At 41.9% G+C, this 19,216-nt stretch overlaps 1 protein-coding gene across 5 annotated transcripts in view; it reads left to right on the top strand.

The window, feature by feature from the left end:
• LOC103624216 (follistatin-related protein 4) overlaps positions 1-19,216 on the top strand; it is a 228,162-nt gene that overhangs the window by 14,191 nt on the left and 194,755 nt on the right. For 4 of the 5 annotated variants that reach the window (XM_017746904.1, XM_017746903.1, XM_008643431.2 and 1 more), the window contains exon 3: positions 1,393-1,426. The exons of the other annotated variant lie outside the window; for it this stretch is intronic. In XM_017746904.1, the coding sequence (XP_017602393.1) occupies positions 1,393-1,426 (34 nt within the window). The remainder of the gene's footprint in view (positions 1-1,392; positions 1,427-19,216) is intronic. 5 annotated transcript variants of the gene reach the window in all.

Here is a 19,216-nt window from a genome sequence, read left to right as displayed (position 1 = left end):
CACCATCAGGCCCAGTGACCTGTGATGCTTGTAACCCTCTTCTACCTCGTATAATTTTGAATTCCACCACCTCTCCATCTCCCAAGCTTGGGATGTATTTTTCAGGGTTATTCTTTTTAATAGCAGTTCTATGAACGAATATGTCTTGCTGGTTGTCACATCTCGTTATAAAACCATAATTTTGTAAAATATTCTTCCATCAGCATATATTTTGACTCAAAAATTGACTGTGTCCAAACGGTGTTCCAAAAGTCTTTGGTAAGAATTAAATCCCAAGAAACATAGAAAAAGTTCTTCAACAACCAAGAAAGGAAATGTTTCAGTTCCTTTTGAGCTTGAATTAAGCTAAAATTTACAAATTGTTGTTCAAGAATCTTTTCAAGTTTAAGATAAATGTCCATATGCGGCTCTGAGAGCCAAGAGTCTTCCCACGGTTCCTCCGTAGTTTAGATATGGAATAGCAAAACAAAAACAAGAAGAGGAATCCAAAGTTTCTAGGGTTTACTCACACAAATCAGTCGCTTAGGTATAGGGGATCGTTCTGCTCGCAATTCTCCACCATTTGCTACAATGAGGATTCTGTAACACGATGTGTCAAACAAGGAGGCCGTGGAAAAGAAATATATATGGACTGATCCTTGATAGATGTTTCAGAGATGTTTATCTCTCCAGCTGCATGGCCGGGATCTGCCGAGGAACTGCTGCAGTCACAGGACCCGAGGGTCCTTGCCCGCGCAGGGAACACAAACCAACCAATGGGAACGAGGCTGAGAAGGGGCAGGGGAACCCCGTGCCTCCCCTCAGGGCCCCTCTCCCAGGGCTACATGGCGGGGGGAGGGACCCTGACAAATACCTTTTGACACAGTGTCATTTTAATACAAGTTTCTATATTAGAGATGGTTCTGATGAGTTGCAAAAAATATGGCAAATTATGTAGTGTGTATGGATTGAAATGAGCCCTCAGCTTTAAGCATGGGTAGTCCAGTGGCTTTGAAATTATTCAGATATTTGAAGAAGTCTCTGCTAGAAATATCTGTAATGGCTCCTCCCTCCTCAACCCTACATCTTTGGTGTAGTAATAATGCTCCTAACTGTTCCCTTTTTACGTCAACAGAGAAAAAAAAAAAAATCCATTTTCAAGACAAATGTCCTGTTTTACAATGTAATTTATTGCACAGTGAGGAATCATTCTAGGTGTTATATTTATCCATTAAATATCTGTGGACAAACTGAAATGTGAGCTTGTAATTACTCCTCAGTTATTGTATTGAGCTTCAGAGATGCTTCCCTGGGTCAGTGACTAATGTTTTTAGGGGGGTTTGGTCATCCTGCCTTTGAGCAATTCTTATATTTAATAAAAAACACCACAAAAAATTCTCTTTTCCCTTATAGGACTCCAGAAGGTTTGAAGTTACAAGAAGAAAAGGTAGGAAAACCAGTTTTCTTTGTGTATGTGTTGGTGTTGAGTATTCTTGCAGTAACTTTTTAAAATGAGCATGAGTTCACACACTTGAAAGGTTGTGCTGCTGTGGGATTTCCAACAGTCTGTGCCTGGCGGTTGTCTGACAGTTCTTAGTGTTGCAAATTGTAGATTTTTTTTTCAATGAAAAGCTGCTCTTTTAGCACAGAATTGCATGATGGTGTTGGGTGTGCACCTCAAGGTTTGGGTGCTGGCAGGGCATCTAAATGGCTTTAAGCTGAAGGAAGATAATTTTGGTTAGATATTAGGAAGAAATTATTCCCTGTGAAGGCACTGGGGCCCTGGCACAGGCCGCCCAGAGAAGTTGTGGCTGTCCCATCTCTGGAAGTGTCCAAGGCAGGTTGGACGGGGCTTGGAGCAACCTGGGATTGTGGAAGGGCATCCCTGCTCATGCCAGGGGTTGGAACTGGATGAATTTTAAGGTCCTTTCCAACTCAAACCATTCTGTGATAAACTCTGACCCTGGAGTGTTTAGGGAGAAAAAGATGCAGACAAGGCTTTCCATGCATCAGCACACCACAGATCCATCCAAAGGTGCATTGATGCTCCCAGCTCAGATCCAGCTCCTGGGAACTCTGCTGCCTCAGTAACTAATTGGCTGCTGCCAGGAGTGGCTCTTTGATGGCTCCTGGCAGCTGGGGGAGAATAGGCCATCAAAGAGGTCATTCTGGTTATCATTAATTTTGATTTTGTTCAGCAGATGTTTTCTGGATCAGGCCATTGCTTTCCTCATCTGTCTTGGTAGAAGGTGAAGCGGGTGGCACTCTCCTGTTCAATGGATTAATGCATTCCCTGTTCCCTTCCAGTAGCTTCTTGAATTGCTTCAGGCATCCCGTATGTTGGGAAGAGGTTATAACTACAAACGTTTTACTGCATAAGCAAAAGAAGGTCAGGTCCAAGGGTAACTTGTCATTTGGGCAAATCTCCTTTTTTTTTATGGTTGTGTTTTTGTGGTTTTTTTTTTCTTCTGTGAGGCCAAGGCAGCAGAGAAGCTTGAATGAATTAAAAATACATCTATTGCTAAAGGTGAAATCTCTTTAGATGTCCAGTGCACGTGTGTGTTTTATCAAACTTCTGCCACTCTTCATGAAGAAATCCAGTTTTATTGTGTTTCCCTCAGTCTCAAACTGAGGAAGGCTTTTGGGTGGGTCAAGGCTGCTTTGAGATGCAGAAAAGCATCTTGGCATTGTGGATGGGGACACATTTCAGTCATGCTCTGGCTGTAGTTTGTGGTGCAGTTCATTATAGGCATGGAGACTGAATCCAGTCCCGTGGATGTACCTCTAGTCCTGTTTCAGATATGAGTTCTATTTCCAAAGTTTTCTTCCCAGAGAAAGTAACCAACACATATGAGAGCTTAAAGATAGCAATTTTTGAAATCAGGATTGAGTTTACAGATCATGTGGGTGCTTGGAGACTGTTCAGAGCAATAACTGTATTTGGTGATCAGTGCCTCAAGGCACCAAATTTCCAGGCTAAGTGAGGCTGATTTCTCATTGCTTTCAGAGGATGGGTAAGACTTAACTTTCATTTGGAGGGCTAAAACCATAATTTTTTTTTCAAAAGTGAATTCAATATTATGGACTTCTGTTAGACGCTTCTTAGACCCATGGCTGGAGTGAAGGGGATGGCAACTGAGGGAGTTGAGGTGTATAGATAAATTTGGCTTGTGCCCAGCAAGGCAATAATATGTGAATTATCAAGTCTGTCTGAAGAACTGCAAACTCCTCAGAAGTCAAGAAAATGTTAACAAACATGGTAAATACCTCTTGATCACAAAAGCCTGTGGATTTGCAGAGCTACCTGGGGATTTTCAGCAATGTTTAAGTATCTTCCTCTCTGGAGTTATTCCTCAATAGTGCCTATAAAATAATTCAACTAAAGGCTCCTTCAGAAACCTCTTCAGTATTAAAATGTGCATGGAGCAGGTACCATTCCATGCCAGGAAAAAATAACGGGAGGGTCAGAATGTTTATTATGCACACAAAAGGATTTTTTATAAATTTTGTGATATGGTATGAGGTGACATTAAGATTGAGGCCTTTTTCCCCCTTAAAATGGTAATTTTTGTGGGTAATGAGTTTTACCTGAGGAAATGAGATGATTGGAAGAGATCGGGGGTTGGGGGCTTATCCTTGTTCTGTTCCCTTGGTGGAAATTTTCGCATTCTCTTGAAAAGCTGAAAAACTAAAAAATATCTTATAGAAACACCCACAAAGGTGAGAGCTCAGCAGATTAACTCTGTATTTGCTCTTATAATCCCAGGCTCGTGGATGATCCAAGGTGATTAAAAAAAGAGCTTTTGGTGAAAGGTGGGGCAATCCAGGTTTACACTTTTCAGAATTTTTCTTTATTTTGGGACAAAAGGTTTGAGTCCTTTAGATTTAAAGCAGACCCTTTTCTTTCAGAGGGAGCAAAGCCTTGATTTTTGTTGAGCATGAAAACACTTTTTTCCTATTTTACATGTGGATGAGTGTCGTTAGACTGGGATGCTTTTGGTTTCCAAGGTGTCAGGACTACATATACTGGAGAAATTTTGAACCTGCTCCAAAGCCCATTACAGTCAATGAATGGTTTTCCTTTGACGTCCATGGCATGAGATCAGCAGTAATTACATGATGTTTTAATTGCTGTGGTATGGAGGAGAGATGCTTCCCTGACTGCAGCTGGCAGCCACCTCTCAGTGATGTTTGGAGACTGATTTTCTTCTCAATTGAAATGAAAATGGCTGCAGAACTGTTTTGTTCCTGGGATCCCTAACTAGTGTGCAAATATTACCCTTTTTGACTAAAAATAATTTTTTAATCAAAAAAACCCTCAATCTAGGATTTGATTAGAAGCTGCAGGAATATTTTCCTAAATTCACTTGGAATTTGGCTCAGAGTTGGTCATACATATGACCCACTGTGTCATCCATCTGAATTATGCTCATTCAGTGGAAACCAAAATATTGGGTAGGATGCCAATAGGGTAGGTTTTGTGTTGTGCTTTGAAAACAAACAAACTCCCAACCAGCCAGAAAACCTCAAAAAACACTCAAGAAACTTGAGCATGTGATAAACAAGCACAGGATTTGAATACCACCCCTCTATATTGCTCTGTTGAACTAAGATCAGGGGGCAAGTTTGAGTAGGCAGACCTTTTTTCCACTAACTGAATATTTTCTCTTTTCCCATTTTTGTTATTTTTTCGTAATTTTTCCTACCATTAGTGCACAGGAAAGGGGAACTGAGCCAAAAGGTGAAGAACCTGCACAGTCCTATCAGCTGTCCAGGGCAGTGTAATACTGCAGGAGAGCAGACGGGGAAGAGCAAAACAGGAGTAGGGAGCTGAGAAAAGCAGCAGTTTGTGCAGATCATGTGGACACAGAAGGCATTTAGTGAAAAGGCTGAAGTGTCAGAATGGTTTGGGTTGGAAGGAACCTTAAAGCCCATCCCATTCCACCCCACCCCCGTCATGGGCAGGGACACCTTCTGCTATCCCAGGTTACTCCAAGCCCCATCCAACCTGGCCTTGAACACTTCCAGGGATGGGCAGCCACAGCTTCTCTGGGCAACAAGTGCCACGGTCTCACCACTCTCACAGGGGAGAATTCCTTTCTAAAAATCTACATAATCTGAGGAGAAGACCCTGTGCAGGAAACTGGGAGACTGAAGGGTGTGTGTTAGATTGGAAGAAACACAGGGCCAAGCTTGTAGACAGCACCTGCAAACATTAGGCTGGACAGTGGCAGTGTTTAATTTTAAAGATTACACAGGGAAAAGTCACCAATGAGTGTACATGAATGTATAGTACTTACCTGTTGCTGTAAATTACACCATACAGCTTATATATGTAGAAGCCACATACATTTATGTCTATCGAATTCCCCATGTCTGGCAGAAGAGAGCCTCCAGTGGTTTCCCAATTATTTTAATGGCAAGAACACAGGAACTAATTCTGCAACTTCTGGAGCTGACAAATGTTCCCATTTCTGTTGGCACTGTGGGGCTGAAGGATGCTGAGTACTAGAACAAATTGTCTGCTGTGTAGAACTATGCCCAAGCATATGTATAGTCACATTAAGCGTAAAGAACCAGGTCTTCAGAAGATACAAACAAGCAAAGCTCTGCTGAATTAATGGACCACCTTTGCTTTTTATTAGCTGAGATTCTCACCCAAGCACTTAAAACTTTTAATTTGTTTTTATGTTGTTCACAATCATCTGTTCAACAAATTAGTGTCAAAAGATGCTTTTGAAACCATTCAGCCAAGAAATGTTCAAGCAAATTGCTTCTGCTCTGACCATATAATCTTATTAAATGAGATGCAACTCTAGATTTATTCAGACAAATGACATCACACTGCCATAAAGATACAAAGTTTAAGTATCTGGTTTGAATTAAAACTTATTTGAACTGACACTTCTCTGAAGTTTTCACAAGCTCTGTGTTGTGGATGTACTGTTTGTATTTGTATATATTTATTGCAGATACACAATCCTCATTGTTACACTGTGATTCCTAATCGCAATGAGGAACAATAGAATATTATAGTACACCCTGAGCTTTCTCAAGTTGCCAGTGTTACTGAAAAATCTTTGCATCAATTAGCAGTGGTAGAGGATCTAGCCAACAGCTTAAGAAATATTTCATTATTCTCCACTTGACATCAGTTTTTATGTCCTACATGAAAAACTGACTCATGGTTATAAAATAATAATGCCCTTCAGAAATTCTGTTTACTTTGTCCTTTCTTTTTGCCCACTTCAAATTTTTGCCACTCCATGGAGGATGACAGGCACTCTAAAATTGGCGTAAATGATAAGTTGCTCTCCTCAAATCCTTCAGGAACACAAAGTGGTCAGCTGTAATTACTTTTGTAGTAAATCACCTATTAATTTCCCATTATGTTGGTTTTTTCCTTATTACTGGAGTCCAAAAACTTTGTGTTTTTTTTCTTATGACTTGGTCAAAACCTACCAAAAAATCAGTAGCCGTGCCTGTGTTGCTCTTTAGAAGCAACTGTACCCAAAGGATCTTGGTTGTCTGGCTATCTCAGTTACATCCAGATGATACGATATAAAAAGAAATATTTGTATGTGTATGCTCTGTATAGTGTTGGATGTTGAGAAACACACTGGCTGTATTTCAGGACATTCCTCCAAAGTTTGAAGGACAGCTTTTACATTAAAAATACCTGTTTTGTTGAATCACAAGTTGGAATATTTTCCATGTTTTTTAGACTGGTTTTAACAGTTACTCAGTCTTTACTTTGAACAAAGTTTTTTGTCTCTGTCCATCTCAGATGCCTTATTTTCATAGAAAGTTTTATTATCTCTGGCTTTGCCATTGCCTGACAACATATGCTTTGAAATCTGTTACCCAGGGAAGGACATTTGGGTCAAAATATTAATCTGATGTTTAGTGCCTGTGTTTCTAAGCTTGTGAAACCACAGTTTCTCAGCTTTTTTTATACTTCATCCCACTTGAACAGCCTAGCCCTAGTTGGGAAGGGACAAAGTTGTTTGCTCCCACACATCTATCAGCAGTGGTGTTTAATTATAATTTGGCATATTTTGTGCTTTCAAGTGGCAAGAATTAAAAGAGGGAGTAAAACCATGTGGTGGGGGAAGAACCTCAAATAATCAACACATTAACCAGTAGGCACAGTAGTAAATTAAACAGGAATGTGAATGCTCCTGGGCAGTCTTAACATTGCTGTTGGTATTGCACATGTGTCTGGGATGAGGAGCAGAGAATTGCAGCTTAACCAGGGAGTTTCTGGACAGCTCCTGAACCAAACAGGGCTGGTCCTGGTGGTCACATTTGGCTGACAAATGACTGTTCATGGAGATGGATTCCTTCTGAAAATGTGAATGCAGCTGTGGTTTAGCCCAGCTTTGCCATAGCCATAGCAAACTCCTTGCATGCTCAGCTCTCTGACTGGTGGAAGCAGAGTGGTTTTGCAGAGTTAAGGTTCTTGTTAATAGATCCATCAGTTTCTGTAGTTAAGTACTTTGGGGCAGGAGGAGGAATGAATTCTCTTCATGGCAGAATGGGCATGACTGTTTAGTAAGTAAATATAATAGTGTGGCTTTGCTAGAGCAGCAGATTGATGGACCTGAAGGAGCTGAAGTGAAAACTTGAGTGGCTGTTCAGGAAGCTGTTTCCAGCAGTAGGTCGGATCAAGGAGCTTGTAGGCAAGCTTAGGAAGTGGACAGACTTCAGCTCCCAGTGTGGGAAGAGGGAGAAGATGGGGATGAACCAGAAACCTATGAGGCCTTGTGAGGACTTGGAGATACAAAATAACTTATATATGTATTCCATCCCACCATACATCATAAATAAGTATCCCCAGTGCAGAGTGCTGAAGTTGGATGTGCCTGAAGGCATCTCTTTTTCCATCTGAAATCAGAACAAACTGTGCTGATTTGGCAGCTGAAAAAATTGCTTGTGCTGTTGGCTTCCGTCATCCCTCGACTCCACAAGCTTCTCTCTACTTTTTCCGTTGAAACCGGGCAGTCTTTTGGAAGATGCCACTTTGTCCTACAAACCTTGTTTTGGCTGCATCTTCAGCCCCCCCCAAAGCACTTTTCTCCAGCTGACGCGGAGCTGTAAAGCAGGACTGGTTTGCACTGGTCTTCTAAGGTAACCTGTCTTTAAGAATAAGAGAACATGTTTTCAGACAAATGGGCTTTTCTTAAGTATCATTAGCAGCAGCCAGGTTGAAATACAGTGAGACTCGAAGTCATGTTGGATTTGATGTTTTGGTTGTTTTCAGTGGTGCATTGTTCTTTCTATGAAATACTACTTTTGTGTCCAGCCACATACCTCTGGTGAAATGCTATTGTTACAGAGAGCATTGCATGATGTGGAAGCCATTCTCATATGAAGCAGACATGTGATGCTTGCACATGATATCGAAAGGTGCAAATGCACTGTAACCCCAGAGCTATAACATAAACTCATTTGTAAGGGTTGAATAAAAAACTGGCAGCAGATGTTTCTGATAATGGCAGCAAACACTCTCCAACAAATCAGTTTATTTGGCATGTCGTAGATATTAGAAAAATGAGTAAACTTGGACTTTGAGACAAAAGACCCAAAGTCCAGGATTGCTTCTGGGTCCAGTCAGGGTTTTGAGTCATGATTTTTGAACATGCTACTGGCCTACTTAATATGTATAAGAGCATGGTGTATTTTCAATTTCAGACTTAATAGATTTCCACATGCCATTTTTTCCTTAACTGAGCTTTACTTTAAGGTAGAGCAATTAGGTTAATATTTTCAGAGCTTCAACTCACTGCTCAAATATGAGCTAAAAATAAGAGAGGAATAACCATCTTTGTGTTCTCTTAGTTCAGGTACTTACTCCCAGGTGGTCATGGCCTTGGCCTGTGGAAGATGCAGGTGTTGAGCCTGTTACTGGGTTAGCCCAGCTGGGGGTGGTGGTTTATGGCAGGGGAGGCTCTAAGGGGGCTGTGGTGGTCTCTCCTGGAGGTGACCAGGGCAGTGCCTGAGACCATCAGCGATCCTTCCAGTGCTTATCTGTGAGGCTATTATATTCTTCCACCACACCAGCTCTAGCCAAACCCTGTGGGATCATAGAACCCCAGAATGGTTTGGGTTGGAAGGGACTTTAAAAGTCATCTCATTACAGCCTCCTGCCATGGGCAGGGACACCTTCCACTATCTCATGTTTGCTTCAAGCCATGTCCAAACTGGCCTTGAACACTTCCAGGGATGGGGCACCCACAGCTTCTGTGGGCAACCTGGGTGCCAGGGCCTCACCACCGTCACAGGGAAGAATTTTTTCCTAGTAGGACATGAAGAATGAACCATTCAGGTGTTTGGTGCCATAGCCATGTCCCTGGCTGCTGCCATAGAAAGTACTCTGCTTAAATTAGTGGTTTTCAGGGGGCCCTGCTTTGCGCGTAAATGGTTCTTTTGGACTTTACATTTCTAAGCAAGATTTCATTTCAGTAATTAGCATGTGTGAGTATATTTTTTAATAAGAACTTAGGAGCCTGTGAAATGGTCCAGTTGTTCTTGGTGCTTGGGAAAGAAAAATCTGCTCTGTGAAAGGTAATATAATTACTTCTCTAAAGGAGTTTTTATTATGCACCTAACTGCACATTTACTGTACTTGATAGACCCAAATAAAACCAAAACAGAATGAATAAGCCATTTTGGTCCATTGGGTAAATAAAAGAGCTAAAGAATTTATAAATATGTATTTAGTCAGCAGAGCTGATTGGCCACTCCACAACTGCTCCAGTGTCTCAGTAATCCAAGTTTAATAGCCTTCCATAAATATTTCCTTGTTTGTCATGAGGAAGGAATTATTTATCCATGCTATGCTGCTTGCTTGTGCTTGATGAGATCTTTTGAAGAATACTAGACAAGTTTGTTGTTTTACATATAACATAATGGGCACTGTGTATTTATGAAGTAGCATGAGAGTGATCCTCATATTTTGTACCTGTCTCCTCCTCATTATTATGCTTGCCTCTCTCTCATAGGCGGTACGTCTTTTTGTCATTCTTTTTTGTTCTCTTTCAGTTTTAGTGAGGTTAAGATGTGCCTTCTTTCTGCTGAACTTCTGAGTTCTGTTTGATAAAGTGTCTCCAACAATGTGACAGTCATTAGGGCTGAATATCAGCCCAGATGCTTTTTCTAATTGAGGGTAAAACTATTTGACTCATTTTGTATATCATGAAACTCATCTAGTCACATGTTTTACCAGGATGAAACTAGCATATGTGAAAAGTGATTCTGGACCTACAGACTTCAAACCTGATTCCTTCCAAAGGCATAGGTTGGATTTTGGCTTTTAAATTTGTTCAGCACAGGGGACCAGCTCTGTTGAGGTTATCAAGGTATCTGTTCCTGGGGTTTGTGTACACAATAGTTGTTGCAAAAGCTGAAATCTATCTTGCGCAGCCAGCAGATAATAGCATCAAATTATGCTCTAGCTTGGAAAATAAAAAATACAAGAAAAAAGTGTTGTGTTTTCCATCTGAAGATTTGGAAATTTTTCAAAATGTCACTTCTTACAAGATTTCAATTTAGTTTCTCATTGCAACTGCAAAGTAGGTGACAGTGGCATGCAGTACCCCTGCTTCTAGTTGTTTTGCTTTTCCCATTGAAATTCTGTGATGTGAATTGCCTATAATAAGATCTTTTTCCTTTACTTTTTGTATCTGAGTGCTTTAAAGAATAACTTTTCTCTCAGTTATTGAAGTTGGTTTTTTTATTATCCTGGTTTTTATTCCATAGAATTATTTCTCCTTTACCCCTACTTGTTTTTCAAAAATTATTAGTTTTCCCTAAGTTATATAATAGTCATATTTAGCTTTGAACTCCTATTGCCCATTAAATGCAGAAGTTCATCAGCTGCTTTTAACAGAATCAACATTGTGGCAACCTGTATTCCCTGGGAAATAGGATCAGTGAAGCCAGAAATTGGAAGCAGCCCTATGCAGCTTCTCTGCTGTTATCAACGTGTCCAACTCTGTTGGCACCCATGGCAGTGAGGGATGATCCATTGCCAGAGACATTTTTATGGGAAAACACCAGTTTGTGAAAAGAGAGGGTGGCTGTGCTTTGAGCAGTGTCCCAGCCTGTGAGGTGCCTGTGTATGCCCAAGATGCTGATAGGACTTCCCTGGTGTGCAGAAGTTGGGATCCAGGCGACATCTGAACACTGTGCAACGATGAAATAACTGTGTGACCCACAGAAAATTCTGATAAATAAAGTAGTACAGTCTCCTAACTGTGTCATAATACTTTAAGCAGTGACACTCATCAGCAGACAGGATGAGCCTGAGTGGGTCTGTCAGAGAGCGGCTCATGGTCTCACTGCTCAGGTTGACTGGGCTAGTGTGCCTGTTCCCGATGCTGATTTTGGAATGAGCAGCTGGAGTCTTAGGAAAGTTGGAGAGAAGTACAGGTTTTTACATGCTTGTAAAACCAAGTTGGGTTTTGCTGTCACAATGGTGAACTGGCCAGCCAGGGCTGCAGTGTGTGTGCTGGATATAGGACTGTAACAGCTTCCAGTGGGCTGGGGGTCTCAAAACCAGTAAGGAGCAACTCCTTACTGTAAGGCAGAGGATTCATAGCCTTTACCAGTACAATAATTTATCCTGAAAGCCCTGACTGCTCCTCAGTACTACAAGGTGTCCTCATTAAAGCTAAGTCTTCACATAAAGGTAGCAGTAAAGGAGCAGAGACAGCAGAGAGCTTCTCTTTTCCTTTTGGGTGTATAATAAATGCTTCCTGCATGGAGAAGTTTGCATTTGGATGACACCTCTGAATATATTCCAAGCAGGCTGTATTAGAGACAGTGCTAAGTGATCATTTTTGGTGAGTCACAGAGTTTGTGTTATCACTGGATCATCCTAACGTGTCCTCGGAAGCATGGAGGTGCTGGTGAAGTAATTGGGCCCTGAGTGAACTTCAAAAAAATTTCTGTTTGAGACAATGCTGAGAATGACTCTTTCACCCTTTTAATGTTCACCCAATATAAATAACATCACCAGAACGAGTCCTGCCTGATCTGTTTGTCAGTGTCTTGGGGTGACTTTGTGATTGCATTGCAATTCCTTCTTCAAAGGAAGTGTGTTCATCAGGCCTTGCTTATCACATCTGAGCTGTGTTCCCTCTGATTAGATGGTCCCATCATCATTCAGACATCTTTAACTGAGCACCCTCTAATATTCTAAAACAGAAATAATAATTGCAGCCGTCTGTCTTTCCTTTCACCCCTCTGCCTTTCCAGCAGGCAGAAGCACTAATGTGATTATTTCTCAGGATGCTGTTTGTTCACTGGAGGGTGAGAGGCTGGTCTTGTTGGGAGAATGGCACTGCTGGCCTCGCTGAACGCCTCTGCACAAACACGGCTTTCTCTCTGTTTGGGAAACCTGGGGGATTACTTTCAGTTTCAAATGTCACACCAATTAATATTTGGAATTACATAACTGAAATACATTTTATTGTACTCATTTAAGAACAGGAACATGATGAAAATCGTTAGAAGTATCCAACTTATTTTCCTTTGCATTGAGGAGGTAATTTTGATTCAGTCCTCTACCGGTGGAGTTTCCATTTCACTCTCCTGATTTTGTAGCAATAATTTTCAGGCCTTCCTTAAACCGAGCCTGTTGTTTGTTCTTTCAGTCTATTCCCAGGGGACAAGAGGATTTCTGTCAAAACAGCAGAACAATTCCTTTCAGGAAGCTAACTGGAAGCAGGGAGGAGCAGGGAGGGGGCGCGTGGCTCGGTGCGCGCGTGCCCCCGTTGCTGATGTGCTGATCAGCACACGGCTGGTGTGAGCAGGGCTCTCCAGAGAGAGTCAGCTCCAGCGGGAGAGCCATTAATATCCAGCCGTTCTTTCAGTGGGAGCTAAGCATAGTGCACTTATTTAATTTAGACATTAAATCTCTTTCTTAGCACAAACAAACATTCCTTTGCTGGCTTAAAATTCTCCTCAGCAGCTGTGCAGATAGAGCTTTTGTCTGCAAGTCTGCTCTTTTGGGAAGGGCTCGGAGGGGGAGGTGATCACAGAAATATAGAGTTGTTAAGGTTGGAAAAAGCCTCTAGGATTGTCAAATCCAAGCAGTAACCTGGCACTGCCATGTTCCTGGGAGCTCTCCCAAGCCATGTGCTGACCCGTGCTGGCTGGTCACTGCTGGGGTGAGGGGTCTTTGTGTCTTTGATGGCTCCAAGGGCTTTAGATCATTAAGTAGTTACAGGTGGTTGGTCAGAACTGCTCTATTGAGTTTTCAATTGAAATAAACGGGCAAACTAGATGTTTTTAGCTCACTTGAAAAATCCTATCTCCAACGTGTAAACGGGCACCCTCTAGCATTATTTACAGGTAAAGTCTATTTGAGCAATAATGAGATGAGCTAATAATTATGAAAACTGGGATTTGTGGTGATTTAAATACAGCAAAGTTGGGGTTTTGGGGTTTTTTTGACTTCTGGTAAGAAGGAGTGAGTTCAGATTTTGCCTCTTCATGAACAGAGATGAAGTTAAGCATTGTCTAGATCTGCAGTGAAGCAAATTCCTCACTATTTGATGCTACACATGCTGCAGCAAAAATAAATGTTATTTCCCACAAATACCACCTATGTTAGTATTTCTTTTTAATTACTGGAAAGATTGCTGGTACTACCCCTGGTTTCCTACAGGCAATGCTGTTTGACAAAAAGAAGATCTGAGGTTTCCAGGAACGTATGCGTGAGCTACAGGCAAAGTTTTCTAAAGCCAAAGGGTTGGGTTTTGTTTAATAAGACTCACTTAGTCCCTGAGAGAACACACAAACTTTCTTTTTTAAGGTCAGATAAAAATCTATTTTCTGTGCTGGTTATTTATCAGGCACTAGAATATGAAGGTCATGGTTTGTAGGAAGTATCTTTTACTAGGCCAACTGAGAGAAAAGGAAATCTGGGAAACTGTTGAGCACAGGAACAATTTGTCAGGTCTAGAACGTTAATGGCAACTGTCAGATGGTGAATGCACTCCCTTTATACTCAAACAGAATTTGCTGTTTTTAAAGTTAGTGTAAACACAGTCTTTTTACACAGTCTATCAGAATCTAATGATGTGTGTTTGCCAGCTATTAGGACAAAAATGGCTTTCAGGTCTACTGTTCTTATCTCCTTTGTCTTTTTTTTGGCAGGTTTGTTTTTTTGGGTTTTTTTCTTGGTTTTTTGGTTTTGTACTTTTTTTTGTCTTTTCTTTTTGAAGGAAAAAATTAAAGCTAACTTTGGAAAGTGTTTCCTGTGATGCCAGCTGACTGTAGGACTTGGATAAGAGTGTGATTTGGCAGCAAAGGCTTTGGGGGTACACTGTAATGGGAGGAGGGAATGACAGTGGAGTCTGAGATGGGCATATTTTCTTTCTAATTTATTTACTTTCTAGCTTACAATTTAGATTTGGTATTTTGGAATTTTCTTGGTTTTGGTGGCATGGATGTGGCCTCCCTGCTGTGAGTGTCCCCTGTGGTCCTGATAGAAGTTCATTCTGTCCTCTTGAGAGTCGGGCCAGGGTTCCCATCTATGTAAGAGTAATGTGTGCCATAAGGAGTGCTGCTGTCTTCATGCTGTCACATGAAATGGTTTAGATTGGATATTAGGAAAAATTTCTTCACTGAAAGGGTTGTCAAGGCTGCCCAGGGCAGTGGAGCCCACATTCCTGGAGAGATTTAAAAGGCATGTAGATGTGGCACTTGGGGACATGGTTAGTGGTGGGTTTGGCAGTGCTGGATCAATGGTTGGACTCAATGATCTTACAGATGTTTTCCAACCTCAACAGTTCTCTGTTTCTATGCTTCATGTTTGGATGACAGCATGGGGATTGCAGCTGAATGCCCAGTGTGTGACACAATCTCTGCATTAGCTGTCTGGGGGTATTATTTTGCCCAGAGCTAGACCTTATTTGAGAGCTAGGTTGTTAGAAATTAAAATTCATGGAGCAGATGACATTTGTCAGGGTGTGATGCTGCATTCCCAGATCCCAGCTCTCTGCCTGTGGGTGCAGCCAGGCTGGCCAGGCTGCCAGCTGGCACCAAGAGGTGAGGGTTTTAGCTGCAATTCCCTATTTGTTTCTTGCACTGAGACCTTGTTCAGGATTAAATAGGAATTCATTTTGATAGAAGAAGTTAAAAAGTAATGATCACTTCAGTGATGCATTTTTCCCCTCAAGATTTCCTTCTTCTGCATCCTCTGGTAGGAAAAAACATGAAAAGAGGGTTCACTGGTGTGCAAACATCACCAAAGCTGGTGTGATTTCAGAGATAAAATCAGCTGAAAACTAATTATCATAACATTTAACTTTCTAATACTGTCACAAGAGTCAATATCCCGTAATCTGATAGTCATGAGGTGCCTTGTTCCTTACAGAATGCTAGTGAATCCTTTAGGTCTTGCTCCCCGACAGTGGCAGTCTGTCATTGTTGCTGATCCACCTCTATCGACTCTGAGCTCTAAATAATTAAAATGGTGTGCTTATATACGAAAAAAAGGCAAGAAATGTCAGTAGCAGAATATTCTGCAACACTAGAGTGCAGCTTTTAGCACTTCCCTCTGTAATTGCTGTGTCTTAGTTTGCAAGAAAGATGTGACCCTCTGAGTGAGATGGGCTGGTATTAGTGAGATTTGCAGTCCCACAGTAATTTGTGTAATTGCATAATTATTAGTCTGAAAAAGTGAGGGTTTTTTATATGGGGAGAAGAAAGCTCTCCTCTCTAGGTGGAACTAATGTGGAGCATATTTTTAGTGTTTCACCTGGAGGAGGAAAATGCACAGGAAGGAGCTTCTGCTGTTCTTTCTTGCTGTTGTTTGTATTTTGTTTTTAAGGTCAGCAAAGTGGCTGATCATTGAAGGCCATGAGCCAAGACCCCATCCCTGACATGTCATGTCTTACTAAAGCTTTTGAGGAAGCAAACCAAAATACCATGATCTAGACTCTCTTGGTGCCTGAGAGGCTCCATCTATTCTGGTACTTCAGTAGCAGAAGCAAAGAAGAAATTTTATGAGAGTGGTTAAAAATAGTCCTATTGGTTCCTGGAGCTTAGTTAGTCTCAGTGATTTCTCTGTATGCAAACCTCGTTCAGTTGCTATTTTCTGCCTTTGTCATGATTTCAGTGAGGCAAGTGTAAAGGAAAGGTACTATCAATTGACCTAAATACAACCTGTAAGTGGAAAAGCAGGCACAGCTTTGGAAAGAGCAACAGGGAGATGCTGGCTCCTTTGGGATGCTGGTGCTCCAGTGCTTTGTCCTGTATCAGCCCTGCTTGTGCTGAGTGTATGGGTTTGTTTGCATTAATTCATCAATTAGTTTCTTTACTTCGGCAAGTCAGGGTGTAACTGATAAACCCGTTATTTGGTCTTAATGGGTTTGGATGCCCTAAGATGTATCTTGACTATCATGAGTCTAATACCTGTAGCTGAGTGACTTGGATGCAGTAATAATTTAACTTCTAGTCACACCATTTTGAAAATAACAGGAATTCTTTGTATATTTATATTGACTGTATGTATGTTCTCAGATGGGTTTCAGCATTTTATATTGAATTTTATTGACTTGGGTTTTTACCCTTAAAGTCACAGTGTTATCTTAATCACAGCAAGTAACCTTTATCATGGGTGAAATGGGGATAACACTGGGTAAACTTAGGAATGTTGCGTGGGTTGGTTGAAGTATTTTGCTCTCTTTAAAATAAAGCTGTGTGCATGTGTGCCAGCAATGTACTTTGCTTTCTGTTCAGTTGATGACACTTTGTGGATCAGTGACAGAGCCAGGTACAGAAAGCTGCTAAAATTACTGATGGGTTGAGGGCCACTGTGATAGTTGGGTCAGAACTTGCCTGGTATTGATGTGTGGGGTTTGAGTGTTCCTCAGCAGCATCCCTTGCAAGGTCTGCAGGACATCTCTCTCTTACTTAAGTTACTGAGAGAGGAGGGGTGGACAGGCTGTCACTCAGACTGTCGTCCCCCACTGATGGATGTGTAGAAGGAAAGGCCTGTAGCAGGACCACGACTTGCCCATCAGAAGCCTGGAGTGGGGACCTCTGTGCTTGGTGAGGGCATCATCTGCTGTGCTTCTCTGGTCCTTTATCCAGTAGGGCTCCTTTCTGCAACATAGTTCAGACCGAAGTGTGCCTGATACTGTCAGATGTTAAATATAAAATTATATGGAGACATTACATCTTTGGGAACCTCATTAAAATGTCTCTGGTTCCCACTGCCCTTGCTCTGCAATACTGCATCGTGTGCAGGTGGGCAGTGAAAAGGATTCTTCAAGTCCCTTAAGAAAGAGCTTCAAAACTCTTCTCTGGAAGGAAACTTAAGGGCTAAAGGAAAGTTGATGGGATCCCCAATGAAAACAGCAGCAAAGTGGAAAGGCTGCCAGGGACTCTGCTTGCTGCAGGGAGGAAAACTAGGAGGGAGGTACAGGAAGGTGAGGGAGATCTCAATTTCTATCCTGTAACAATTAGAAAGGGTGAGAGGGAAGAGTGACTGGAACAAAAGGGGGAAGCAAGTACTTGGGAAGGCAAAAGCCCCAGGTCTAATCTGGTTTACCAACCTAAAACCCTGATTGACTTACTTATTCATAGAGGTGAGGCAGTGACTTCCAGGACCCTAGGAGTTGGATTTGCTTTCTGCAAAAACTATTTGCTGGGCAGTTACTGGTGCTTACTGGTACTTTCCAGTGCTTTTCCTGTGTGCATATTTGTAGCCAGTGGTTTTCCTGTTGAAGAACTCAAAAGAATAAAGCTGGACATCCTTAGGTTCACTCTAAAGGGAAACACAGGGAATTTTAGAATGGCATGCCATGACAGATATTGGCATGCTTTCAGTGCTGAAAGCTTGCTCTGTGCTCTGGTCCACAGGGTATTGCTGGCCTCACTTCTGCATGGAAAACTGTCCTTCTGCCCCAAATATCCCTGGAAGCCATGGCCTCCTTACCACGACCCTGTGGCATTGCTGTGGGCCGGGTCTGCTGGCTGAGCTGCCTTCAATTCCCTCAGCCCATGCTGCTCACTCCGTGTCTCCGGCAGCAGCAGTGGGAGTTGTGTGCTTGGCTGTGTTTGCAAATTTGGCCTTTAGCTGCTTGGTCTCCCATTTTGTTGACGGCTGGAGAGATCATACAGAACATACAGAGGGATGTGGTTGTGTGCCGTGAATAATGATGAAATGCCTGGTTTGTGTTACTGCTTGAGCACGGTTTGAAAGAGAACCTTCATGGTGTTTGTGTTCAGAGACTCTCTTGAAGCAAGGGCAAGCTTAAAGGGAAAGAAAAGCTGACAGAATTTCACATCCCAGCCAGCACCTCCAGGAGCAGCACCCCTCTGTCTGTCAGACATCACTGTGCCCCTTCCAGAAACCCTCCCTGCCTTTAACAAGTAGCACTAAGGATGCTGGAGGTGAATTATCTTTAGAGGAGAACTCTGCTGTCAGAGTGGGTATGACTTTTCTGTTTAGCTGTGCTGAATTATTTTGAATAGATGTTTTGTGGTATGGACCAGCCCCCAATGACTCTGTAATACACAGCTCTGCAAAACAGCTTCTTAGAGCTCTCTCTGGGGAAGGCAGTGCTTTCCACTGAGTGAGAGATGAGATTGTAAGGGCTGCACTTACCTCCCTTAAAAACAAATAAACATTTCAACAGCCTGAGGTAACTAAGTGTTATCCTGATATTTTGTAAGAACTTTCTTTGAATAGAGGGAGACTTTGTTAATACTGTAGTACTGGAGCAATACTCTGCAGCTGACATTTGCAAAATCTCTTCCGTTTTGTATTTCATTATTTAAACAGTTCTTACTCATCCCTAAAGGTTCTGCTTTAGTAAAGGAAGAGCAGATGTGTGTACATGTGATCCAGACTCATGAAAAAAGAATATGGGTATGCACACTTGCTTTTTTCTTACAAATAGAAGATTCAGACAGAAAAAAGGGTCTTAATTTCATGGCTATCTGTAATCCTCCATTCAGTTAAACCAAGGTACCCCAAATCCAGGGAGTGCAGAAACCAGGGATCAGGAACCTATGCATGCATTTAGTGTAAATGCAGTAATGCCTGAGCCAGGCATGGCAGCAACCCACCAGCTCATCCCATTTTCTGTACTGGCTGTCCTGGATTTTGTTCCTGGTTGCTTACCTGTAGGAGGTGAGAGAAGACTGAAGCCTTTACAGATTTATCTGTGGTCATGGGGAACACAGGAAAGGGCGCATGGTGTCATCAGCAGGA

Source organism: Corvus brachyrhynchos, unplaced genomic scaffold (genome assembly GCF_000691975.1).
Source record: "Corvus brachyrhynchos isolate BGI_N302 unplaced genomic scaffold, ASM69197v1 scaffold381, whole genome shotgun sequence".
In the NCBI taxonomy this organism is placed as follows: Eukaryota; Metazoa; Chordata; class Aves; order Passeriformes; family Corvidae; genus Corvus; species Corvus brachyrhynchos.
Note: the sequence above shows the minus strand (reverse complement) of the source record. Positions and strands in the feature narration are given on the sequence as shown.